The following is a 26,696-nucleotide window of genomic DNA, read 5'->3' as shown; positions in this document are numbered from 1 at the left end:
GTTGGGTAAGGTCCATCGCTCTCCCCCTGCTAAATATAGAGAGTAACCACTTTGAAAGGTGTCTCTTTGCTCAGTTATCAGGGGTCTACCACTGCTATAGTCATCTGGCTGACTGGATATTTCCCCAGCAGCCAAGTGGCAATATGAGGCTTAGTAGCCAATGGCGGCAATGACTGGTACATTATCACACCAGCAGTACCTGGGAAAGAAGGTGCCACAAGATCATGTTGGGATCTCTGCCCTCATTCTTGCTATAATCCGTTAGCAGTAACTAAGAGGACAAGGCAACAGACCCTCAGCTTTGGGTGTAGTCAGAGAGTATATACCATTCCCTCCCACTGCAAATCCCTAAATGCAACAACATCTGAACTGAGTAACAATAAAAGCTAAGTAACAAGGTTCTCTATCTGCTAACGATCAGGAAAACCGACACACAACTGGCAGTCTCATTTTCTTTATTGAACAGTATCCATAGTACACTGAGTGGTGAAGCACTGCAGAAGAGTGAGATCGTCAACCTTGTGTTCTGACATGGCTCCTTTGTCTCATACAGACAAGCATGTTAAATCGTGGCTTTTTACCCAGGTTTTTATATGATTGTCGCTGCTGCTGCTCTTTGTACTCTGCATTGCTTTTATGCTTGCATTTTAAATTTGTAATCAGATTTGTCTTATATTTTTAGCTAATATTTTAATTGTGTCTTTTTAACAGTCTTGTTTTTAAACTTTGCTGTAAACCGCCTTGGGATTGTTTTAATGAAAGGCGGTATATTAAATAAATAAATAAATAAATAAATAAATAAATAGAATGTTGGAAATTCTCTGTGGTGAGAGAATCCCTTTTCTCATTATAGCAGAGTGCACAGAGGCACAACACAGCGGAAATTTAGTTAGGCATGCGTGTATCCTGAGAGTGAAGTAACTTGGAGCCAATTCATAGTTTCAAATCAATATAAAAGGCATTTATTAAGGAACTCCATTCTAGATAGGAAAGTGAGGATTTAGGATCTCTAATCTATCTATCTAGCTGGATGCAGATGGATTCTGCATCCTCTCTGCACATATGGTGCAGGGAGAGAGGCTTGCCATGTTGCAAGGTAGCAGGGCAGGTAGGGGAGAGAGAGAGGAAGGAGGAAGTTGAATCCCTAAGAGTAGCAATCTACATTTCAAAGGGATAGCATCAGAGCAGTGGAGAAGGGATGACCAATGTCTTGACTCTCTAGCCCTCTGACTTACTAGTCTGTCCTCCACTGTCTGAGGCAAAGAGACAGTGCAAAGCCCTTTAACTTCCAACATAAAATACATCAGCATGAGTGACAGCTGAATGACAGGTGCAGTTTTCTCCACCACCGTATACCCATGCTCTGACTCTGCTGTATGTCATGCACCTCCAAAGCATTTTCCATTGGTCACTACTGCTGGTCCCACTTGGGGTACTGGGGATGGGGAAGCTCCTTGTCTCTGTGAATACTGAATAGCTGCCTGTTGACCTGTGGAGAGAGAAGAGACACATGACTAATGAACAGTACTGAATAAATGCGTCCTGTAGCCAGGTGGTCATCCAGGGCTGGCTACACAGATGCTTTTCCATTCCACATGCTCCAGCCCCACTTTCCCACTGGTAGCCCCAGATGTCAATGCTTAGAGATTCACCTGTTCATAACAACAGTACTGTCATCGACACAAAATTCACCAGTATAAGTTGCTGCACTGGAACCCTGCCCCCGGTTATATGTACTGCAGTTCAGATCCTGGAAGGAAGGAAGAGTAAGTCATGAGCATTTAGTTGGCAATACTAATAAATGGAGTGCTCAGCATGCACCACTAAGGGTAGCTGTGCTTTCTACAGCTTTCCCCACTGCATTGTTGGAGCTTACCTAAGTCACGGCAAAAAGGACTTCTGTGTCCACACAGTATATATGTTGCCATCTACTGTTGCCATCTATTGAGCAAAGAAGGGTGGTTAAGACAATACATGGTTTCCGCATATTGTAGGAAAAGGTTGTGACTATGGGTGCTGGAGCGCTCAGCACATCCATCTTTTGCTTGTGAGACTAAGGTTGGTCAGGAGTCACACTCTGAGGCTTGGTCTACCGCTCTGGTGAGCCCCATCCTTGTGTTGAAAGCATAGTCCTTTCAGCACAGTTGCAGAAACAGGAGCCGGAGTTCCTTGTGGGTGCTTGTGTCAAGACCCTGGATACAAAATGTAGTGGATTATAGCCTTTGTGTCAGGGCAAGCTCATGTGAGGCATAGAAATGCTGAATCATCCCTGCTGAGTGGCATGACTAGGCTTCTCCTAATACTCTTCTATATTATTGGTAGGTTCAAAAATGGCTGCCGCCGCCACCCCTCTTTATTACAGAGCTTGAACCTCCTTGGGGTTGGGGTGGAATCCCAGGAAAACCTCTCTGTTTTGCTACTAGACAAGTACAGAAATCTTCCACGTGCAAGCCTACACATGGTGAGAAAATTGATAGCTGCTGAACGCCTGAGAAGACATGTTTGCACCAGAGAAATCCCCCTTTAGCCCCTGCTTTCATGAGTGGAAAACCAACTTGGAGAGGCTTGTAAAAGAAAAGGAACAAAAAGAAAAACAGTTTTATTCAGGTACTGCAGACTGCTTCCTTCTGAGGCTTACTCAGCTTTTAGTTAAAGATAAAAATACTCAGTAGGTTACAAGAATACTTCAAAAGCACCCCAAATGATGTTGGGGCAGCACACTTTAAAAACCTTGGTTACTCAGTTGCAAAGAACAGGTATGCAGGAAAATGCAAAAGCATACTTAAATGCATACAGAGTCTTTTGCTATGCCCTAGGTGTCTGGAGCGTAGGCTAGTGTTTCTTATTTCATTTACATTGTAGGTAGACTATAATAGAACAGTATAAGAATACACAACACACACACACACACACACGGAATATAACTTCTAATGCAAAGTTTGACTAAACAAACCTTTACCTAGATTAAACTTCCTGAAGCCAAAGTCCTTAGGTTCCAGTGGAGACTTCAAAGTGTCCCTGTGACAAGACACCTGTCATGATGTTCCTCTTCTTCTTGTGATGAGCCCCTGTAGCCAGTGGTTTCCCCCTGCTGACCGCTTCTGATTAAGAACCATGTCTGTATGAGAGGCCTAGTCTAGACCCAATAGCATCATTTCTGCCCCAATGCCCTTCTCTGAAGCATCAGTGGTCAGAGCGACAGTTCTTTTAAAGTTTGGGGCTTGGAGAATGGGGTTTTTACTTAGGGCAGCTTTTGACACCTCTAAAGCAGTTTGACACTCCATCCCCCACATCTCCACATTGGGTTTATTGGGCCTAGCTGGCCTGAGGTCTGGCACCTGTTCTCCTGGATCAAATACACACTCCCTGGCATGTTGACCATGCCCAGCCTTCTGCTCTGTTTGGGCCTCCCGCAGATTGTGCGGCAGAAGGGACTGGGTCTTTTTCAGTGTGCTTTGGGCCTTTTCCCCAAGGTTCAATACATTTTCTCTCGGGGGGGGGGCTTCCCATCCCACTGACATCACATCTGTCCCAAAGTCCCTCTGACATCTTTCCCATGGACTAGCTCAAAGGGAGAATATCCTAAGTTCGGGTGCAGCACAGCTCTGTAGGCATCCAACAGCTGTGGCAGCCCCAAGTCCCAGTCTCTGGATTGTTCCTTCATGAACTTCTGGATCATGGCCCCCAAAGTCCTTTTGGCCTCTCCCACTGATCCACTTGTCAGGTGCTGGCCAGACACCGGGGGAAGATGTTCTATGTCTTTGGTGCTCCAAAGCTTCTTCATCACCCCATGAATGAACTTGGCCCCTGTATCAGTCAGGACTTCCCCTGGCCAACCAATCCTGGCAAAAATGTCCAAGAGGGCCTGACTTACTGTCTTTGGATCTTTCTGGCTCCTGCTCTCTCCGGAACTCCTTGGCCTTGCTGATGGCTGCTCCTGACATCTCTGCTGGCTCCGCCTTCTCCTCCACAGCGCCTCCCTCCTGGTCTGTAGGCCTCCTTGCCAGCCGCAGGTGCTCTGGGATGGGAGCTTCAGCCTCTGTTCCTGGGAGTAGCTGGTCTTCTCTACTGGACCCTTCAGCGCTTGGTTCTGGCCTCTCCCTGCCAACTGTGCCGTCTGCAGGTGAGTCTCCAGTCTGCATAGGTGGTGCTGGCGGGGACCAGGTACCGGGGGTGGGGGGTGGCTGATCACTACACAAGACTTACAAGAGTTCTGGGAAAAGATAAGTATCTGCCGTTTCTGCATTTCTGTTGGTGTGGGCAGGTTATTTGATTTATTTATTTGATTTATATACCACCCTTCCACTATTTGTATTAGTCCAGTGTGCACTTTCTTCAAAGTTCCCAAACATGCACTTCTATACTCATGGTTTTGCAGATATGGGAATAGACAGAGTGATGCTGTGCATATTGATATGTTACCTGTGCTTCTTTGCTAGGATACACACTGTATGTGTGGCATGATTGGTTGCTAAGTTAATTGAAATCCTATCATTTGAGGTGACTGTAAGGAGGTAGATGATGTCCAACAAGCAAGTTCTTATTCATGCAGGCATACATAATTATACCATCAGTAAGCAAATATAGAAACTGGATTAAACCAACTTCTCCCCTGTCATGACCCTAATTCTGCACAGATATTGTTCCCACACTGGTCGCATCCCACTGGCATAGAGATTATATTATATTATATTATATTATATTATATTTCTATGCTGCCCTTCCAAAAATGGCTCAGGGCGGGATCCCTGTCCCCAAAGGGCTCACAATCTGAAAAGAAATATAAGATAGACACCAGCAACAGTCACTGGAGGTACTGTGCTGGAGGTGGATAGGGCCAGTTACTCTTACTCAGATTATGCCAGTAATATGTACCATCTACACAAACCCAGCATGAGCTCAACATGCTGTCACAGGTTTGGGCTCTGCTTGCATGGGAGGGATTATGACTGATCCTATCCCTGTCCAAGGAGCCCAAGTCAGGGACAGAATGACAGAGTAATGTTTTCAAGGGGGGAAAAAGGACTAGGACTGTTTCTGGAGAGAGTTCACAGAGTATCCCAACCTTAAGAGCTTTAGAAACCAAGAGCCCCTGGTGGCACAGTGGTAAAACTGCCGCCCTGTAACCAGAGGGTTACAAGTTTGATCCTGACCAGGGGCTCAAGGTTGACTCAGCCTTCCATCCTTCCGAGGTCGGTAAAATGAGTACCCAGAATGTTGGGGGCAATATGCTAAAATCATTGTAAACCGCTTAGAGAGCTCCGGCTATAGAGCGGTATATAAATGTAAGTGCTATTGCTATTGCTAAGTGCTAGAAATGTTCTCTGCAGATGCAAAGCTCCCGTATCTAGCTCCTCCTCTCTGTCCGTGGACTTTGAAAAGTTCTGCAGTCCTACAGATTGTAAGGCACATCATACTTATAAATTGTAAGTATGGCATGCCTAGAGGCAACAGACAAGTGTTCTTCACTGTAAGGCCCAGTGGCCAGTGGTAGCACCCATCAAATGTAAGTGCAACATCTTGAATAATTGTTTAGTCCCCTTTACACAATGCAGAGACAATCATTCTCACTATGCAGTGCTGTGCTCAGCACTAGTGATGGTGGTGGTGGTGGTGGGGAGAGTTGTTCTTTAAGGGAAACAGAGCCATCTTGAGCTCCTGTACCATCTTGGAAGGTGTGCATGGAGTGCTGGGAAGCACAGCCCTTCTGAGTGCTTTCCTCCTAGACTTCTTAAAACAGAGTGCCATCTTTCTTAAAGGGCCCTTCCAGCACTGAGAAAAGTGCAGTAGTGTGACCTCAATAGACCTCCTTCCATTCCCTTCCTGACCAGCCAGAGCCGCAGCTGACAAAGAGGACATACAGTGTGTTGGCGGTGGCTAGCACACCACTGCCAAATGTTTGCACGGGAGTAGTGTACCCAGTACTGGGTTAAGGGAGATAGCCAATCCACTGCCTCTGTCAAACTGAGGAGACTATTAGGCAAACTGAGGCATACAGGCTGCCCCTAGATATGTCATGCCAGAACAATGTTTTGTTTCAGAGGAGGTAGAAACAAGCTTAATGTAGTTGTATTTTTTTTTTTAAATGTAGCTGCCTAGGGCAGGGGTTTGCAACTTGCAGTACTCCAGATATTGCTGAACTACAGCTCCCATCACCCCCAGTTACAACTGATTGTGGCTGAGGATGATGGGAGTTGTAGTTCAGCAGCATCTGGAGTACCACAGGTTGGGAACCCCTGGCCTAGGGCATCATTCTGGATTGAAAGACAAACAAACGTAGCTTCGTCATGTAAATTAACCAGTGTAGGTGGCCCTCGTTATCCATGGGGGCTCCGTGCTCAGCTGTAACCATGGATAATGAAACCGCAGATTCTTGAGGCAATGGGAATTGGGGGTGTGGGGGTGTTAGGTTCCTGGAGGGCAAAAAAAAAAAGTAAATGGCAGAAATGAGAGCAATAATGCAGTATACCATGCTCTCCACGTTTTCAGCTGTCCAGTAACCCAAGTTCACAGATTTTCCATGAAAAATCATGAGAATCCCCACCACCACCACAAATGGCTTCATTTTATTTATTTATTTATTTATTATTGAATTTCCATACCACCTTTCATTAAAAACAACCCCAAGGCAGTTTACAAAAGTTAAAAACATACAATAAAAATGACAGTTAAAATATTAAGCTAAAAATATAAAACAAATCTAATTTAAAAACTATAAAATACAAGCAAAAAACACATAGAAGCAGCATAGAAACGGTCATGTAAAAGCCTGGGTAAAAAGCCAAGATTTAAGAAGCTTTCTAAAAACTGTGATGAAGTCTGAGGAGCGAATGGCCACTGGGAAAGCATTCCAAAGTTTTTTCATTTAGCAAAATGGTGGTCAGAAATGGCTGCAGAGGTCATTTCCAGCCACCTAGGAACCACGGACAAGTGAATTTCAAGTATTTCTAGAGCTATGTATAATGTGGCCAGATGCACATGGCCTGACTGCTATGCTGAGGGGCCAGCATAGCATAGTGGTTAGAGTGTTGGACTAGGACCGGGAAGACCCGAGTTCAAATCCCCATTCAACCATTAAACTCACTGGGTGACTCACTGGGCCAGTCACTTAACTCTCAGACTAATCTACCTCACAGGGTTGTTGTGAGGATAAACATAACCATGTATACTGTTCTGAGCTCCTCAAAGGAAGAGTGGGATGTAAGTGTAAAAATAAAATAAAATAAATAAATATGCAAAACCGTGGTTAACAAGGGCCACCTGTACACGTCTGTGGGGAAAATTAAAGCTTTAACACTTAGTTTCAGAAGCAGGCTTATTCTTATTCCTAATAGCTATTACCAAAAAGCAGCTGCTCATATAAACTGGGAACAGAGACACTGCTGAAGACACTAAACAGCAGCTTCTGGATGAGCAGTACCACATTATTTATGCCTCTTGTGGAAATTAAATTTTAATTAAATGTCACTCAAGGGACCCTCTAAGTATCTATAAATTGTCTTGTAAAATGCCTGTACTAGACATAGGTATGCAACATGAAACAGTTTACAGTCCAATCCTAAACAGTGTTATGCCGAGTTAGGTGCACCTAAGCCCACAGGAATTAACGGGTTTAGGTGCAATTTACTGAGTAGTAATAGAACATTGTTGTAAAATAATATTTCAGAACTATTCCTTACATTTCAAAACTATTCATATATTTAAATGGTTTCTAAAAAAATTTACAACCATAGAAACAGCAAGGATTCCAATACTAAGAACAAATTTTGCAGACTAAAATACTAAGATCAAATACAGACCTAATGTAGTGGCTTAGAAAACTGAACTACACACAAATATGTGCACCAAGAGAAACACCCAACATTTTTAGAGAATGCCTCTACCACTCTAGATCCTTAACAACAGCTGATAATGATCAGGTGACAAAAGCAATTAAGATAATAATTTCTGCATGGGGTTTTCTCCTGCATATGCTCAATAGGCGTCTATTGAAACACAGAAGTGCTACCAGACACATTTCAAGAAATTACCTCCAAGCTACAAACACAAATACTTTTGCCAATCTATTAATTCTAGCTATTCTGCACTAGATCCTTTTGTCCCTGCTCCAGATTAAAGCATCACCAGAAACCGCAGAGCAAGCTTTATAGTACTGTTAAGTAAGGGTCTCATTTAGCTGCAACACATTTGGGTGTTGGTATACTCATCTTTCTATGGCTGTAATCCAATGCATTTGGAAAAGGTTGCTATCCTAAGCACACCTATTAGGGACTAAGTACTACTGAACTCGCACATGCACAGGATCAAGCTGTGAGCATGATGGACAAAACAGGGCTGAGAAAACATGCATCAAATTGGTCTCTTTAAAATCATACTAGAAATTCAAGGCTATTAGAAGAACCATTATACACAGATACCAGACACATATGTTCACTAGAAGCATCTTGCATTAGAAGGATACAGGCTTTGCCTGCAAAAAGCCATGTCACAATAGGCAAGAGTTCTAAGGTGCTTCTTTGCTTGTTTGACAGCTTTTCTCTCACCCTTGGAGAAATTATAACGCCTAGAAGAGATAAATTGGTCAATATATTCAAGATAATTGAAAAACTGATATTCTTTCCAGGGCTATCCAGCCCTAAATCTCAAATGTAAGCATATGTTTTAGAGTCACCCTTAAGAGTAAGATGGAGACTTCTTCCTCGGCGGTGGTGATTTTTAAGGCGAGGTCAGAGAGAAGCCGGGTGCAGAAGAAGTGTAAGAAACGAGACAAGACTGTTCACCTTCTTGGGGAACAGCAGAAAGAGAAACAGCTCACCATAGGAGGAGGAGAGGTTCTACATACAATTAGCCCAGGGAAGGGAAGGCCTGGCCTCAAAGCGAAGCGGCACTTGCAAACAAAAGAGACTGCGGTGTGCAACTGAGGAAAGAGGCGGACCACCTCCCACTGCAGCCACGTTTGGCCAAAGGCGTCCCAGGTCCCGCCCTGCCGCCTTGTTTCTCCTGGGCGAAGGAGTCTTTCCCTCGCTTGCACGTAGTACCTGCTCAAGCTTCGGCCCGCAGAGACGCTCAAGGAGAACATGGAGGGAGGCAAGAGACAGAGGGGATCCTCCTCTTCTGACTGCCCCTGAGGCTGTCGGCCGCTCCCAACCCCTGCAGCCCGCGCTCGGCTCCTGCCAGTGAGGCTCGGGCACAACTACCCACGTGTGTCGCCTGCTGCCACACGCCGTGCACAGCTGAGTGGAACGAGCGAGCGCGGCGCGACTCACTTCCGCTGGGCAGGACTGGCTCCTGCGCGCCCCCTTCAGGCTCGCGCTCGCCTGCATTAATTTCCCCACGAACGACAACAACGACGCAGGAGGGAGCTGGAGACGGGGAGAAGTTTGTGGTTCTGTAGAGCCGTGGCCAGAGAAAACAGCAGCTTCATCGCGCCGCGCGGACTGCCCGAGGGAAGAGAGCAGCTTTGCAGCGGCCAGCCATTGCCCAGACTGCTTCCTCTCCGGTAAGGCTACCATAATTGCTGCCCTGCCCTTCAGATCTGGATGAATGGTGTCCGCTGCAGTAGCAGCAGTACAGATGCGATCGGTGCTCCGCTGTAGAGAAGCTGCTGCTGCTGCTGCTCCGGCCGTCGCTTTTGCATTGGGGCGGGGGTGGGGAATAAAACGGAGCCCTCCTCCTAGATGTTTGTGTGCGTATTGGAAACGATGGAGGATGCAGAGCATCGCTTAGGTAACCTTTGTAAATTAGGGGACCTCCCCTTCTTGCAGGGCGCTGCTGAGCCTCGGCCCCCTCAGGTGGGTCCTGCTCTTTCTCTCCCTTCCTCCCCACCCCCTTCAGGTAATCTCTGACGAACCCAAGGCTTGGGAACCTGCCTTGGGGTTTGTCAGTACTGCACAGCCCAAGCGTATCGGGTGGAAAAGGATGGTTGAGTGGAGCTGTTTTGGCAAGGTTTCCTAGCTAGGTGTGTGCTGGCAAGATTTCTCCCGTGTGTATGCATGTGCGTACATAAACATGATCGCTCTCGGCTTGAGTGCTCTGATCTCTACAGCTGTCAGCCTGCCAAATGTAGCTTGTAAGTGGATCAATCTGGGGTACCTATTTAAAAACCACCCCCAAGGAAGGAGTGAAATTTCACATATAGTGGTGGTCAGTTATATAACATCACTCAGTATAGGCGAATTGTAAAATACTACAGTAAGGATGTGCTGCATCATCCTCCGTTCGCATTTGCTTCATGTGTAGACGATGCCTCCATTAAGACAAACTATAGTCTATAATGTGTTTAATATATGACAACATGTAAGAGCCAGCGTGGTGTAGTGGCTAGAGTGCTGGACTAGGACCGGGGAGACCTGACTTCAAATCCCCATTCAGCCATGATACTTGCTGGGTGACTCTGGGTCAGTCACTTCTCTCTCAGCCTAACCTACTTCACAGGATTGTTGTGAAAGAGAAACTTAAGTATGTAGTGCCAGGGGCGTAACTACCATTAGGCAAGGGGAGGCAGCTGCCTGGGGGGCCCCCACGCCTCGAGGGGCCCCCCAGAGGCAAGTCACATGTGAAGTGAGTGTATCAGCGAGGGGCCAATTTTAAAATTTTGTCTCTGGGCCCACTCCAGCTTCGTTACGCCCCTGTGTAGTGCACTGCTCTGAGCTCCTTGGAGGAAGAGCGGGCTATAAATGTAAAAAATAAATAATAACAATAATAATGATGATGATGCTTCACCCTTGGCAGACAGTTTTTTGTATGCCTGCCCCCCCCATCCCTTACATATTCAGCATCCATCTTAAGTTATACTGCCTGAATAAAAACTTTTATTCATATTCTTTTAGCATATACTGCATTAAGAACTTTTTTCAGGGTGAAATTGGAAAAGTACTCTAGGAAAAAGTGAAAGTCTCTGAAGTTGAACTGAAATCTTGTCCCAAAGTTATGTAATTCCTAATTGAGAAGAAGAGGCTGAATGCAAATGAAGCTCTGAGTCAGCATGTGTCACTTTATCACAAGTTGCATTGAGGTCACCATGTTCTAGTTTTTATTCTCAAGTGCCGGTCCGCTACAGGAGGAGTGGGGTATAATTTACTTATTGAAGGCAAGTTTCTCGTTGCCATTTCAGTATGTATACCTAGGATTAATATGAAAAGCAATTTTGAATGGTAATGCAATACATTATTTATACAGTGGCAGCTGGTGATATAGATATAATTAATTTTCTCTCTTTTTCCTATCGGCTATTGACAGAAACCTAGGAAGCTGCCTAGTCGGACCATTGGTCCATCTAGCTCAGTATTGTCTACACAGACTAGCAGCAGCTTCTCCAAGGTTGAAGGCAGGAGTCTCTCAGCTCTGTCTGGAGATGGCAGGGAGGAAACCTGGAACCTTCTGCATGCAAGCATGCAGATGCTCATATTGTATAAATAAAATTACATAGGCCTTGTAGGTTGTGTGGTATGATAGTTAAAAGAATTTTAACTGAGTCAGTAAGCTGAACTTCTTGGTTGGGGGAAGATGCTGAAAAACAGAGACTTATAATTCCATGCTTTTTCGAGTGTGGTGTTAACCAGCTGGCAGCTGTACCACATATTATCTACACAATTCTAGGCCAGTGTTAGCCAAGTTAAAGAACTAGGTTATAGAACTCCATCTTCTTGTTATTAAACAGCCATCTTATATATGTGAAAGCGTCACATACAGGCTGTACTTTGGTTTTCTGATACAAGAATGTATTTTGTGCCAAGAGTGAGGAACAGGAACATACTACCACCTATACGTTTCCATGTAATCGTGAAACTTTTCATTTGATTTATGTCTGGTTAGAACTGTTGCTGGGGAGGGTTGAATGAATCTGAGTAATTGTTTGACATAACCAAGAACTATAAAAATTACTGAATTACTGCCACCTCATGGGTTGAAAACACTTGTTCTCGTACTTGAGCACCAAGGACAATTTCTGATAAACCCAAGTGGCTAGAATGGATATTGTAATTGTTGCACATTGGTACAGTAAACATAATTCTGTTTTTATAAGTGTTGTTTATATTCTGTGTTTATAGACTTTTCATCATCCCCACCATCATCCTATAGAATAGGTTAAGGTAATATACATCAAGGTATTCTAAATATGGCAATGACAAACCTAATGTAGTAAAGCTCTAGACTTAAAATTGGCCACACACACACAAAAGTTGTGTGACATTATGTTTTTGTGAATACCTCTGACCCTTAATTTTGCATCTTTTCTGAGAGTCACATTTTGGAGAACAGGATACACACAAACTTCAACACAAAAGAATGCAGGCTCACATTAGATCTTCCTTAGATTCACAGTGATAGCCTGGTGTTTTTAAAATTATTATTATTCTAAAGTCCAACAGGCAGCAGTTTTAGATGGAGTCCTCTTGGCTGAGGATTACTGCACTCAGCACTGGGACTTTAATGAAAAAGAGAGTGCCTTTAAGCATATACAACATGCCAAGTTCTCTCCTGTACTGCACTCCATGAAATGGTGGCTTTAATTCATTTTTTAAAAGGTACCAGCAATCCAATCTCATCCCTTTGTTACCCTTTCCTCCAAAGAACCATTGCTTTTAGCCAAGTCAAAAAACAGATTTAATTTACTGTAAGTAAGGGCTTAACTCCAGAAATATATAATATAATATAAATGCCATTGTTTAATCTTAGAATTAGACCTATGAGCAGAGTTCTGGGAAGGGAAGAGAACTGGACTGCAAACCAGTCCAAAGGAAAATACCACCCCTTAACCCTGCAAAAACAAAATAAAACCAGTATTATATGCAAATTGCAATATCCCTTTCCTCCCTCCTCCCAATCATATTCATGCAACTATAGTGTAAATACTAATGAGTACTCACAATTTCAGGCAGACAGGTTCAGTACTTGTGTCACAAGCTCCTGCCAACTCAGAACAGAAGACAAGGACCAGGACAGGGGTAAAAAAATTCAGAAATCCCACTGAGAAAACAGAAGAATTTAGAGGCAGACAGGCTCTGGGGATCAGCCAACACTAGGTTTATTCTAGTAATCCACCCCTCCACATGCAGAGCAACTTGTATAGCTGAGGATGACCACACCCACCTTTTTCCTCTTTGAAATATAACACTTGCACTCCGAAAGACAAGATCTAGCAACAAAATTGTGTGCGTGATTGGCTGGGGCTGTCTTCTCACGGCCCATCAGTGGCAGCAATTTGTTGGCAGGAGGCTACCTGCGAGGATGAAAGGCAATTTGGTGGAATGTCTTCTAGGAAACTGGAGTGTAGGCAGAACAACCAGAAAAATGAATCTCCCTGTAGGATGAAAGAAGTCTTTTAATATTCTCTCTGCAAATGTCCCAACCTCTCCCATTCCCTGCTTTAAGTTGAGGAGGATTGATGAATGCAGTGACTGACATAGTACTCTTAATTATATTTTTCTTTGTTGTCCGGATGGGCAAAAGCCCACAGCTTGTATTAGAGGACTTCTGCATCCCTAATTTATTTATTTTTTGTATCAATGTAATGGAGTAATGTAGAGTCTAGAAAAAGCCTTGCTGAAATCCTTTCTGAAGGATTCTTCTAAACTCCATAAGAGTTTTTAATATAAAAGGAATTGTAAAAAGAATGACTATATTTTGAAACATAGATCTTAACAACTCTGTTGTGTTTCTCTACAGTTCCATATAGCTCAGTACTTGACAAATTCCATGCACCTAGAAATATAACTGTGGTGCCTAGACTAGGATGTTAAGAGGTAGAGTTGTGTAGTACAACTCCGCCCAGAGATGAAAGTTTGGGGCAGTATACAAATTTGATTAATAAATAAAATAAAATAAAATACAATCTTCATACATACTGGGCAGCCCTGTTCCTGTTCTAAGTATGCTACTTGTAACAGGGATAAAGAGAAGCCCATTTACCACCCCCTCACCATAACGTCTGTCTCTAAGTCCAATAATTTTGTCAGGTGTCCCATTGTCTGACTCCCAACTTTTGGGACTTGCTCGTAGATCCAAAGAAAAATTGTCAAGGTCTATTTAACTAATTGGATTCTTCTTTCTTTTATTGTCAGGGGAGCTTCACAAACCTTGAAAAATGTCTTCCGTCAAACGCCTTGTATATGCTGTTATCCATTTCTTGCGAGAACAGAGTCAGATGGATACTTTCTCATCAGATGAACAAGAAAGCTTGGAAGGTTTGTGGTGACTGAGGAGGGTGATGTCTGATGGAAGTGTTGACATTAAATGTGTGAAAAGCAAGAGAGGGGCCTCAAAACATGTTTTGTTTTTCTCTGACAGTGATTTTCAAACAGCGTACTTGGGAGCTTAATGAAGGCTTCTCTTTAAGAAGATTGGAAATGATGGACGAGCTTCCCAGAAGGACAGCTCTTCTAATGCTACCAATCTTCCCTTGTAATGCATAGCCACAGGGGATCATTGGGTGTGTTCCAGGCTGTGCTCTCAGTTCATGTGGATCAGCCATGAGGCTCAATGAAGTCTCCACACATTTTGGCTGGGCTTGGTAGCCACTGAAGTTCTGCTTTCTCATTTGCTACTCTAGTATACAGACACAGTTAAGTGCCTTCCTCCTCCCCCCACCCACTGCCTAGAGAAAGGGATTTCACACTATTGGTTTTTATTGTGTTTTGTAGCAACCTCCTCCCTTCCAGCGCATGACACCAAAGCTGCATTCTGGCACAAGATGTTGAAAGAGGCACTCTGATTCCCTTTGCTGCTGGTAACTTCCCACACCCCACTTCAACGCTTGTTGTTCTTGTGGTAGATCATACTAGAGAGTTTTATCTGGCTGCTAAATTAATTTTATAGTTACCTTTGGTGACTGAATTTACAGACCCAGATCTGACCTGTCTGCTGCATGAATTGATTGTGCACCTAAAACATGGCCCAGAAGATTCTACAATGAACAGGGGTTTTGTGTTTAAGAAGTCAATATGGAAAGGTTTTCCTGAAGGTAGAATGTTTGAAGAAAACTGTTTGATGATTATGATAATCTTTAGGAGGTGTTTTTATGGAGTGAGTTTCTGTTATAACCTTTCTGCCAACAGTTCGAAGCTTTACAAGCTCTTTGTCTGGAACTTATGTTTATCCAACTACAAAAATATGCTACACAAATATGGATCGCTACAAAATATGGATATGGTTGCTACAAAAATATGGATCGCTGAATTTCCACCACATCGCAAGTGCCTGAGGCTCTTGGGCACATGTTTATTCAGAAACATATGTTTTCTGAAACATGAATGCCCTTCAGATGTTACAGAAAATATATAATTAACCCCTGCCAGGCTATAGATCAGAGGTGTGTGTGTGTGTGTGGTGTTAGAATACTCTTGGTGTCTGTTGAATTTGTGAGTAAGGTGGTGTAGGCTTTTGCCTGAATTAATTTTGTTCACTGCTGAACCAAAGAAATGAAGTTAATTTAGAAATGTTCTAAAGATAGTTTAATTAAGGGATGTTGTTGATTGTAATAGTGAGGAAGTTCTGCGAGACTCTAGATTATTTGCATGTATATATGTGCTTCTGTTATTATCATTGCCAAATAACTAAAATTCAGTCATCTAAAACCCTGTTATCAGGTTCCTTCATTCAGTCTGTTATCAGGTTCAGTCAAAATACAGTCATCCAAAAATCTTAACAAAGTTAAGATGGCTTTCCATTTTCACTCGTGCTCTAAAACATAAGAATTCTAAGTTAAGGTGCCCATCTTAACTTCCGTGCCATATAAGCTATAAAGACTTTGTTCAGTCTAGTATAATCTCTGGGACAAAAATCTGTATCGGTCATCTAGAATCTGAAGCTGGTTGGCAGAGCTCAGGATGCTCCAAACCAAGATCCAATGATGGTGTGAACCCACGCCTCTCACCTATCCTGGTTATCTGCATTTATTTATTGTTAATTTTTTTAAATACCGCCTTCCATTAAAACCATCTCAAGGCAGACATGGCCTCACCTGCACATCTACCATAGACATCCCCAGACAGAGCGGACACCACACACTGACACTCTAGCATCCTGCCCACTCTCTATGGCTCCCAAGTCCCAACATCTTCAGCTATACTCTGCCTGGCAGCACACCATGTCACACTTACTACAGTGCCCACCTAAACCTGTCTCACTGTCCACACTTCCACCCCTTCAATCTACAGCATAGCATGCCACGCCTAGCAGACCCACACTCCACTGACAGATGGCAGCAGCGGGACCTAGCCAACCATGCAACATCTGACCGCTATACTGGTTATGGCACTGTTGGTGTCGGATGCTGCTTGACCACTTGGGCGACAGGGGGAGTATATGTGTGATTGTGCTACATATGACTAGGGAGGGACAAGGCTGGGATGTGTTGGACAGGTGGCTACTGGCCCTCCTTCCTCCAAGGATGCATTTGGATGATTTCTATACTTACACCAGTGAAGTCAGGGGTTGAAACCCACAAATTTTTGGAAAATTGAAAACAATTTTCTAAAAATTTTATGACACCAGGGATGGTGCAAATCAGGTGGAAGATAATTGATGCTGGCATGGGGAGAAGATGCCAAGTTTATGGGGAGGGGAAAATTGATGGTTGGCCGTATGCCTCCCTGTTAAGCCAGCTGGAGAGCGATGTGTCTTTGGAGAAGATGCTGTTCCCTTTCCTCTAGTCAATTGTTCTGGTCACTGTGATTGGCAGCTGGGGTAGTGTCTTCCCATGCCCCCTCCCCTTTGTGGTAGCACTCCTGTCCATCCTGCCTGCTGACAATTCCCTGGTAGGGTCCCTAATCCAGCCCTGTTGTTCAAAGGCTTGCTGATTGCAAAGCTTGCCTGCTTGTGCAGTCCTGGATGGCCCCTTTCTGCTCAGCTATCTTGCCCCACCCCTGGCTGGGTTGATCCCCAGGTCATCCTGATTGCAACAAGGTAGAGCAGCGAGGAGCAGGGAAGTACTTGAGGTGCCTGTCGCTCACTCAAATGCCTCCCCCCACCTTCATGGGTGGACCAAGCAATTCCAAAGTACTCTGGAAGGTCCCATAAGCATCCAGGAATGTTCGGAGCTTCTGCAACCATCCACTGTGCCTTTGGGGCCAATGAGATTGGAGCTGGTGACATCATGAGCCCATGCCCCACTGAGAGCAGGGTGGAGGCTGCTGGGAAGGCTTCCGGGCCTTTGGAGGACTGGGTGGGTATCTTCTGCCTGACCCGGGGAAGCAATCGTGTGTGTGTGTGTAGTGGTGGAAGGCTCCAGCAGGGATGATGATTGTCTGTCTGTCTCGCACCACACCTCAGATGAAGCCTCCTGCCCTCCCAATGATCATGTGAACCAGCCCATTGTGAGAATGAATTCTTAAGTTCAGTCCCTTAGGTAGAGCAGTGAACAAAATGACAGCAGTGAACAAAGTTGCTCAGTACAGCACTAACCCTGGACAACAATTCCTAATGTGGGCAGTGTTTCTGAAGCAAGAATGTGGTTGGGAGAATGTGCTGGCAAGTGTCCCCCCCCCTTAATTGCTGGTGGTTTTTCTTTCTTTTTTAAAACATTAAACACTTTTTAATTGAAGGATGTTTGTTTACTTGTTGGCCTTTGTAGACATGCAAAGAAAGGGTGAACTGTGTTCAGACTGCTGGCCAGGAAATATCTAAGAAAAGAAAGACAACTAACATATGTTTGCTTCTTTGTACAGCTAGTTTATTTATTTTAATTATCATAGAATCACAGAATTTTAGAGTTGGATATCTTATAGTCCAATCCCCTGCTAAGTGAAGGAATCTGCTGCAGTATCTTTGACAGATGGCCACACAGTTTCTGTTTGAAAACCTGTATGAAGGAGAGCCCACCATTGTACAAGGCAGACTATCCCGCTGATGAACAGCAACCCCTCCTAATATCTAGCCTGAATTTGCTCCCTTGTAATTTCAATCGATGGGTTCTAGTCCTGCCCTCAGGAGCCACAGAGAGCCAGTACATTCCTTCTTTAGAAATATTAGCCCTTCAGATATTTGAAGATGGCTATACTATCTCTCCTTAGTCTTCTTTTTTCCAGGCTAAACATACCAAGTTTCTTTAGAACTCTCTCCATCTTTGTTGCCCTCCTATGAACCTGCTCTGATCTTACTAGCAGTTCCAGAATGTGGATGTTCTACAAAGTATTTGTGGTCTGGTGCAAAAGCGCATGCTCACAGCAGTGTACAGTGAGTGCTCACACCATTGCATTCACACCAAAAATGAATGCTCACACCAGTACAGAATTGACCTTAAAACAGTGATGCATATGCTGGTAACCTCCAGGCTTGACTACTGTAATGCACTCTACATTGGGCTGCCTTTGTATGTAGTCTGGAAACTACAATTGGTACAGAATGCAGCAGCCAGACTGGTCTCTGGGAGAACCTGAAGGGATCATATAACACCAGTTTTAAAAGAACTGCAATGGCTGCCGATATGTTTCCGAGTGAAATACGAAGTGTTGGTTATTACCTATAAAGCCCTTAACAGTTTGGGTCCAGGGTACTTAAAAGAGTGCATTCTTTGTCATGAACTCTGACGCCCTCAGACCTCTGGAGGTCCAGTTACGGTAGCCATGAGCTCATTTGGTGGTGACCTGGGACCTTTCCAGGGCTTTGGAATATGCTCCCTGTAAGCATAAGAGCGTCTCCATCTCTGATTGCTTTTAGGAAGAGCCACAAGACATACCTATTTTCTCAGGCTTTTAACTGAAATTAATTTTAAACTGTTTGTTTTTAATCCTTTGAAATTGTTTTGATTGTTTTTACTCTGTTTTATTTCTGTTGTGTGTTAAATTGTGTACACTACCTAGAGATACACATATCAGGTGGTATATAAATATGGTAAATACATAAAATACAATGATTACTTCTCATCATTGTTCCCTCTAAGCTGCCCGGATGCATGCCTGCACAGTCAGTTCTGCCCCCCACCCCCACATTCTAGTCCCCGCACAATCCCGTTGAATGTGGAAGGAGATCAGCACAGCAGCAGTAGCACAGTAGTGAGATTGGCAGTAGTATGGTTTTAAAAGGGTTAACTTCTGCCTTAGACTCACCCTCTCCTAGCAGGAGCAGCTAGGGATGTGCCCGAAGGTGATTCGGCGCTGGTGGGGGTGGTACTTTAAGGGCGGGGGAGGGTGTACTCATCCCTCCTGCCTCATTTCCCGCACCGGCACTCTGTTATTTTCAAGCTCCTCAGGGCGGCAGTGTTCCTCCCTGCTGCCTCGTTGCCCTCATTGGCTGGAAGTAGCCAGAAGTAGCGATTGCACATGCGGCCGTTGTGTTTGTGCACCCGTCTGCTGTGCATGCACAACGGGTGCACACACTATTGCTACTTCCGGCCACTTCCGGCTGATGAGGGCAATGAGGTGGCAGGGAGGAACGCTGTTGCCCCAAGGGGCTTGAAAAATAACGGAGTGCTGGCGGGGGAAATGCGGCGGGAGGAGTGAGTACACCTTCCCCCGCCCTTAAAGTACCACCCCTACTAGCGCCGAACTGCCGACCCCGCCCCCCAGCCGAAACGTTTCCAAGGTCTTTATAATGGCCTCTGAAACATTTCGGGCTCAAGCCTAGGAGCAGCAGCCTAATTCATTCAGCTGCATTCTTCTGCAGCATTTGAATGTAAATGCAAAGCATGGGGAGGAGCTTAATGGGTAGTGGACAAAGTTGGGCTGGCTGAACATGTCTCTCTCAAGGGAAATAAAACAGAAAAGCCCCGATGCTTATATTGGTTTTTAAAAATTTGTTCCCCTTGCTTAAGCCACTGTGTTTCTCTTCCCCCGCCCTTTATGGACCACGTGTGGTGCAAAATGTGAGAGAAGTCCTCCCACTTGAACATTCCCATTGATTGTTGTATATGTTTCCTTCTTCCCAGGCTGTATGTGCCTGTTTGCTTTTGAAAGGCAGATTGTTTGTGTTTTTTCTTCCACCCCCTCTTCCTTCCCTGGTTTGATTTTAGCAATTTGTGAAGACACTTTCAAAAGCTGGCTTTCAAAAGCTGGCTTTCAAAAGCTTAGTCCAGTACAAGCTTATTAAAAAGACAATATGTAAATTATATGTGAACTACTGTTACAAGCACAAAGCAAAATAGAATAATTTATTATAAGGAGAAACATATTGCAAAAGAACCATTTCCTCATATATTTTACTATTTAAGCCAGAACTTTGTTGCTAAAAAAAGCTGCATAAAAATATTTTTAATAATAAGTATAAGGCAAAGACACATGGGGAAAAAACCCCACAGATCACCAGAGGAGAGCTATAAGCAGTTCGGTGTCTTCAAACTTTACTAAGCAGTGAGCACATGGTAAATCATTCTCTCTCTCTCTCTCTCTCACACACACACACACACACACACACACACACACACACACACACACACGTTCCAAACCAGGAACTGGTTGGTGGTCCTCCAACTTGTGGTCCTCTAAGATACCCAGATCTTTTTCATCTGTACTGCTGCCAAGCCAGGTCTCCTCAATCCTATACTTGTTCATTTGATTTTTCTTACCTAAATGAAGGACTTTACATTTGTCTCTGTTGAGCTGCATTTGTTGATTTTGGCCCATTGTTTGAACCTGTCAAGATAATTAGTTTTAAATCTTGATTCTGTCTTCTGACGTATTAGCCATTCCCACCTGCTGCTTTGTGTCATCTGCAGATTTGATAAACATTCTCTCTACTTCCTCCTCCAAGCCACTTATGAAAACATTGAATTGCACAGGACCCAGGATATATCCCTGTAGCACTACTTGATACCTCCCTCCATGTTGACCTGGAGCTCTTAATGACTGCTGTAGTGACCCCACTCCCAGGAAATTAAATGGATACAATCCCTGTCCTGACTGACAGGCTGGTGAACTCCAGAGCTCAGCCAATCAGCACACCAGGTGGGTGGGACCTAGGGAGCCATTGGGAGGAAGAGAAGAGTTGTTTATTAGAAGAAGCTGGCTGGGAGTACAGAGGAGGACATGTGGCCACGAGAACTGCCTCCAGGAGAATGTCCCTTCTGCAGGTACCTGGGAAGCCAGTAGGGCAGGAAGCTTGAATTCTCATCCAGGATTTGGTGAGTTCAGGACAAAGGAAGCCAGGGCTTTGACTTTAGGAAGTTTAGAATAACAGTTTTTTTAAGTCAGATTTTGCATTGGACTTTGTTTCTTTTGTGTTTTGTATGTCCCTGATACTGGTCTATTATTGTTATTATTATTATCTATTATCTGCAGTATAATTAAGCTAAGAAACACTAACCTATGACTATCCAGGTGGGTGGGACCTAGAGGGCTGTTGGGAGGAAGAAGGCAGTTCTTTGTTAGAGAAGGACATGTGGCCAGGAAGAATGGCTGCAAGAAAATGACTTGTCAGTTCTTGGAAAGCCTGGGCTTGCACGTGGAAGATTTCTGTACTTGTCTAGTAGCAAAATAAATAGAGTTTTCCCTGGGATTCCACTCCAAGCCCAGGGAGGTTCAAGTTATGTAATAAAGAGGGGTGGCTGTGGCAGCCATTTTTGAACCTACCAATAATACAGAAGAGTAGGGATGTGCCCGAATGGTCTTCGGCACCGGCAGGGGTAGTACTTTAAGGGCGGGGGAGGGTGTACTCACCACCACCCCGCTGCGTTTTCCCCGCTGGCGCTCTGCAAATTTCAAGCCCCTCGGGGCGGCAGCGTTCCTCCCTGCTGCCCCGTTCCCCCAGTCGGCTGGAAGTTGCGAGCGTGTGCATGGCAGATGGGTGGGCGGGCACGCGACGGGCACACACGCGCTCGCAACTTCCGGCCACTTCCTCAAAGTACTACCCCCGCCGGTGCCAATGCACCGAATCCCGCCCCAGCGCCGAAACGTTTTGGAGGCCTTTACAGTGGCCTCCGAAATGTTTCGGGCACAAGCCTACAGAAGAGTTTTAGGAAAAGCCTAGTCATGCCACTCAGCAGAGATGATTCAGCATTTCTATCCCTCCCGTGGGCATGCTCTGAGGCAAAGGCTTTAATATGCTACATCTACTAAACTAGTAACTCTATTTAAAAATATGATAGGTTCACATGCTTCATTCTTGACAGCCTCATGCTGGCTTCTAGTAATCACCACCTTTTCCCTCCAGTCTCACAAACCAACTGCTTAATAATCTGTTAGAACATAAAAACAGCCCTGCTGGATCAGGCCTGAGGTCCATCTAGTCCAGCATCCTGTTTCTCACAGTGGCCCACCAGATGCCACTGGAAGCCACAGGCAGGAGTTGAGGGCATGGCCTACAACTAGTACTCAGATGCATCCTGCCTTTGAGGCTGGAGGTGGCCTTTAGCTCTCCAACTAGTAGCCAATGATAGACCTGTCCTCCATGAAGTTATCCAAACCCCTCTTCAAGCCATCCAGGTTGTTGGCTGTCACCACATCTTGTGGCAGAGAATTCCTCAAGTTGATTATGCATCGTGTGAAAAAGTGCTTACGTTTGTTGGTCCTAGATTTCCTGGCAATCAATTTCATAGGATGACCCCTGGTTCTAGTGTTATGGGAGAGGGAGAAGAATTTCTCTCTATCCACTTTCTCCACACCATGCATGATTTTATAGACCTCTATCATGTCTCCACACAGTCGTCTTTTTTTCTAAACGAAAGAGCCCCGGGTGTTGTAGCCTTGCCTCATAAGAAAGGTGCTCTAGGCCACTGATCATCTTGGTTTTCCTCTTCTGCACCTTTTCCAGTTCTACAATGTCCTTTTTTTTAGATGTGGTGACCAGGATTGTATGCAGTACTCCAGGTGTGGCTGCACCATAGTTTTGTATAAGGGTGTTATAATATTAGCAGTTTTATTTTCAGTCCCCTTCCTAATGATCCCTAGCATGGAATGGGCCTTTTTCACAGCTGCCGCACATTGAGTTGACACTTTCAACGACCTGTCCACCACAACCCCAAGATCCCTCTCCTGGTCATTCACCGACAGCTCAGATCCCATCCGTGTATACTTGAAGTTGGGGGTTTTCGTCCCAATGTGCATCACTTTACACTTGCCAAAATTGAAGCCCATTTGCCACTTTGTCGCCCACTCACACAGTTTAGAGAGATCCTTTTGGAGCTCCTCACAATCAGTTTTGGATTTCACTACCCAAAAGAGTTAGGTATCATTTGCAAATTCGGCCACCTCACTGCTTACCCCTACTTCTAGATCATGTAGGAATAAATTAAAAAACACTGGTCCCAGTACAGATCCCTGGGGGACCCCACTTCTTACTTCCCTCCATTGTGAAAACTCTCCATTCTTGTCTTGTCTTTCAGCCAGTTAGCAATCCACACATGTACTTGTCCCCTTATCCCATGACCGCTAATCCCATCTCATTTTCTCAGAGTTGGTTAAAATCAGCTTTCTTGAAATCCAGGGTATACCTACTGCAATTTTCCCTCACCTTGATATAATGAATTCCAAGATGAGATGGTTTCCTTTCCTCCAAGGTTCCCACCAATTTCATTTCATCAACCAATTATTCCCTGTTGGTATGTATCAAATTAAAGACCTTTTGGAATGAATTGTGAAGAGGTTTGACAATAAATTCAGTGCTAGTAGTTTCCTTTATCCTCTACACCACTTTGGTTTTGTATTGGGAAAGTGCTGGATTTAGACCATGGAGACCTGGGTTAAAATCCCCATGAAGCTCCCTAAGTAACATTGGACCAGTTACTCTTTCAGGTTAATCTACCTCACAGGGTTTATGAGGATAAAAGGGGTATGTGTGACTGTATGCACCACACTTGGAACTCATTAAATAAGGGGTGGAATGAATATGTAATAAAACAGTGATGCTGTTTGAGGGTAATATGGCAATCACTTCACAGTAAAACATACCCTTTTTTTCACTACGTTGTGACTATATTTAACTGTGGTATCCTGTAAAGCAATTTTCTTAATTCCAGAAAATTGTTTGGCAGTAACAGAAACCAAAATAAAACTTTTATTTGATACAATTTATTTATTTTAATATCCCTAACTGCCCTATCTCGAGCAGTCAGGGTGGTTTATAGTAATTGCAAGCAGATGGAGTGATCTTTTTCTAGAAGGGTCAGCAATATTTTGGAAAATCTACAATGCTGGTACTAATAAAAGCTCTACAGATTGCATAAACATGTTTGTTTTATCTTGGATAACGCATGCACTTAAGTGAAATCAAAGCTTCATGTTGCATTAAAAAGAAAAGGTTTCCCACAAGTAATCAGAAGAGTACACCAGCTGGGGCAGTCAGACATTAATCCAAGCCAGTCCCCCCCCCCCAATATTCTGCCTGTGGAAGAGAGACACCCTACTCCTCCTATTGTAGAAAACTATGAAACTTATTAAGGCTGTTGTCACAGGCAGCTGAGCCTGGCTTTGGCTGCCTGTGAGAACTGCCAAGATCCACAAGGGTCCTGGTGCGGCTGTGCAGCGAAACCTGGCTCCATAGCCCGATTGTTAGCCAGAGTCAAGGGCATGAGTGCGCCCTTAATCCAGCTTCTGGGATCATGTCTCTGCTCGGGCTGCTTGCAGAGACAGGTGCCTAGAGCACCAGACAGAGAGAAAGGTGCCTAGAGCGCTTGTCTCCTGGGGGAATCCCCCAATGCATTGCTTTCATCACACAGTGCAGGCCGCAGTATTGGCGCTCCGCACTCCCAGCAATATTTGTCTCTGTTTATATCTTATTTCTGATATGTACATCTCTAGGCAGTGTACAAAATTTAAAATATTTAGAAGTTACAGATTAAAATACATGACAATAAAAACAATAGAATAAAATAGATATTAAAACCAGTTTTTAAAATTATTAAAATTAATTTACTTAATTTTATATTTACTTAATCATCTGGGGGGCAGGTGACTTGCACCCAACCTTCCCGTCTCTCCGCCTGCCCGGTCCTGTGAAAGGCCTCATTTTGTTTCAGCCTAACCCTACCTCATAGGGCTGTTGTAAGGATCAAGTGAGATAATGCAATAGATGCTGCCCTTAGGTCCTTGGAAGAAGGCTGGGAAATAAATATGCTGCAGTCAGATCTATCTTCTGTGTAGTGAAAAGTGTAGCAAGGCAAAGGTGGTCCATAATCAGCAAGAACAGCTCTATTCATAGCTCGAGCCAACCAGTAAGCCTGATCTGAAAGCTTTTATAGGGGTCAGGAAGTATCACCTGATCTCTCCTGGCCTGTTGTCCACAGGGATTTCCTTGGGTGGTCTGGCTGGTCTCCCTACAGTGCATTCCTATGGCCAGAGTTGGGTGGTGGCACACAGGCTGTATCCCTGCTTGACATCCCTTAGGTTATCCATTCCCAATCCCAGTGTGGGTTTTAGTGCTGAAAGTCCTATGAAATAATAATAACCTCTGGGAGGCTGCAGACATGCAGAAAAATAGGGGTGTGTCCAAACCGGTCCGGCGGCCATTCTATAGAATGGCCGAACTGCTGGACCGGTTCTGCCCTGGTTGGTCTGGGTCCGGGTGGGGGGGTATTGCTTTAAGGGCGGGAGGGCTTGTTTACCCCTCCCGCGCCTCTTTGCCCCCGCCAGTGGCCGTAATCTACTGTAAAATTGGGGCGCTGGAAACCAGCCGCCCCAGCCGCCGCCGCCGCTTCCGCCGCGCCCCCGCCCCCCCCCCCGCGAGCAGATTAGAGAAAAAAAGGCTACTGCCTACAAGGAAAGGCTACTGCCGCCGGGTAGACGCTGGGTAGACTGGGCCTCCGATCGCCGGCTTCCTCCCGGCGGGTAGACCGGGCCTCCGGCAAAAGCTCTATAGGATAAAGAGCTCTAGCGCGCGTGCGCACGCGCCCAAGGCCCCGGTTGGGCCGGAGGCTTCGATAAGAGAGGAGCTCTATTCGTGAGCTCCTCTCTAAGTTCTTCTAACTTGGTGAGCACTCGTGGGGGGGTGGCGGGTGGCGGGTGGGGGGGCGGCAGGGCGGTAGTAGCCTTTCCTTGTAGGCAGTAGCCTTTTTTTCTCTAATCTGCTCGCGGGGGGGGGGGGGGCGGCGGAAGCGGCGGCGGCTGGGGCGGCTGGTTTCCAGCGCCCCAATTTTACAGTAGATTACGGCCACTGGCAGGGGCAAAGAGGCGCGGGAGGGGTAAACAAGCCCTCCCCGCCCTAAAAGATAGGCTCCCCTTTGGTGCTGGTCCGGACTGCTCCGGACCATGCACATCACTACAGAAAAACCTTTGACTTGTAGCACACAGTGACTTTTGAAAGGTGAGCCCATCAAGATTAGGCTGACCACTGCAGTCCTCCAGGAAATAGCTAGCTACTATTGCCTGTTTCTGTGAGCATTTTCACTAATGGACTCAGAGCTACTTCACATAAGGAAGGATAACTTGTTGTCTGTTTGTGTGGTGCCACCAAGTGCAGAGACACGGGTGTGGTATTTGGTGCCTTGCTTCAGGCACTACAATATCTTGGGCTGTTACTGTTTTGCTGTATACAGGGTGAACAAACAGTTGTCTTTCCCATCACACAGACACGGTTAATGCAGAAGAAGAGGAAAACTCATAGCCTTTATCCTGAGATTAAAGTACTACAAAAGGTTTAACACTTATCCTGCAGTTTATAGAGCATTATCCTCTGCATTATGTTACAGTTCGGTAGTTAGAGGACACCAGTTTGATGTCACTGTTCCAGGGGCGTAGCTATAATTGGGCAAACGGGTTCAAAGAACCTGAGCCGTGCCCAATCAGGAGCCGCCATTCGCGGCCCTGACATGCCCCCTGCATCTGACATCA

General features: G+C 45.0%; 2 protein-coding genes across 3 annotated transcripts in view; one reads left to right on the top strand and one right to left on the bottom strand.

The window, feature by feature from the left end:
- NLN (neurolysin) overlaps window positions 1-9,330 on the bottom strand; it is a 72,742-nt gene extending 63,412 nt beyond the window's left edge. Inside the window, exon 1 of the mRNA XM_053296581.1 lies at window positions 9,039-9,330. Within this exon, the coding sequence (XP_053152556.1) occupies window positions 9,039-9,079 (41 nt within the window). The 5' untranslated portion in view covers window positions 9,080-9,330. The remainder of the gene's footprint in view (window positions 1-9,038) is intronic.
- Window positions 9,294-26,696, top strand: part of SGTB (small glutamine rich tetratricopeptide repeat co-chaperone beta) — a 37,334-nt gene continuing 19,931 nt past the window's right edge. Inside the window, exons 1-2 of one of the 2 annotated variants that reach the window (XM_053296583.1) lie at window positions 9,294-9,499; window positions 14,064-14,186. In XM_053296583.1, the coding sequence (XP_053152558.1) occupies window positions 14,087-14,186 (100 nt within the window). In that variant the 5' untranslated portion in view covers window positions 9,294-9,499; window positions 14,064-14,086. Of the gene's footprint in view, window positions 9,500-14,062; window positions 14,187-14,642; window positions 14,729-26,696 lie in introns of those variants that run through there. The other variant, XM_053296584.1, reaches the window with a different exon arrangement.

This window comes from Hemicordylus capensis, chromosome 2, assembly GCF_027244095.1.
Source record: "Hemicordylus capensis ecotype Gifberg chromosome 2, rHemCap1.1.pri, whole genome shotgun sequence".
NCBI classification, from domain to species: domain Eukaryota; kingdom Metazoa; phylum Chordata; class Lepidosauria; order Squamata; family Cordylidae; genus Hemicordylus; species Hemicordylus capensis.
This window is presented reverse-complemented; position numbering and strand designations above follow the sequence as displayed.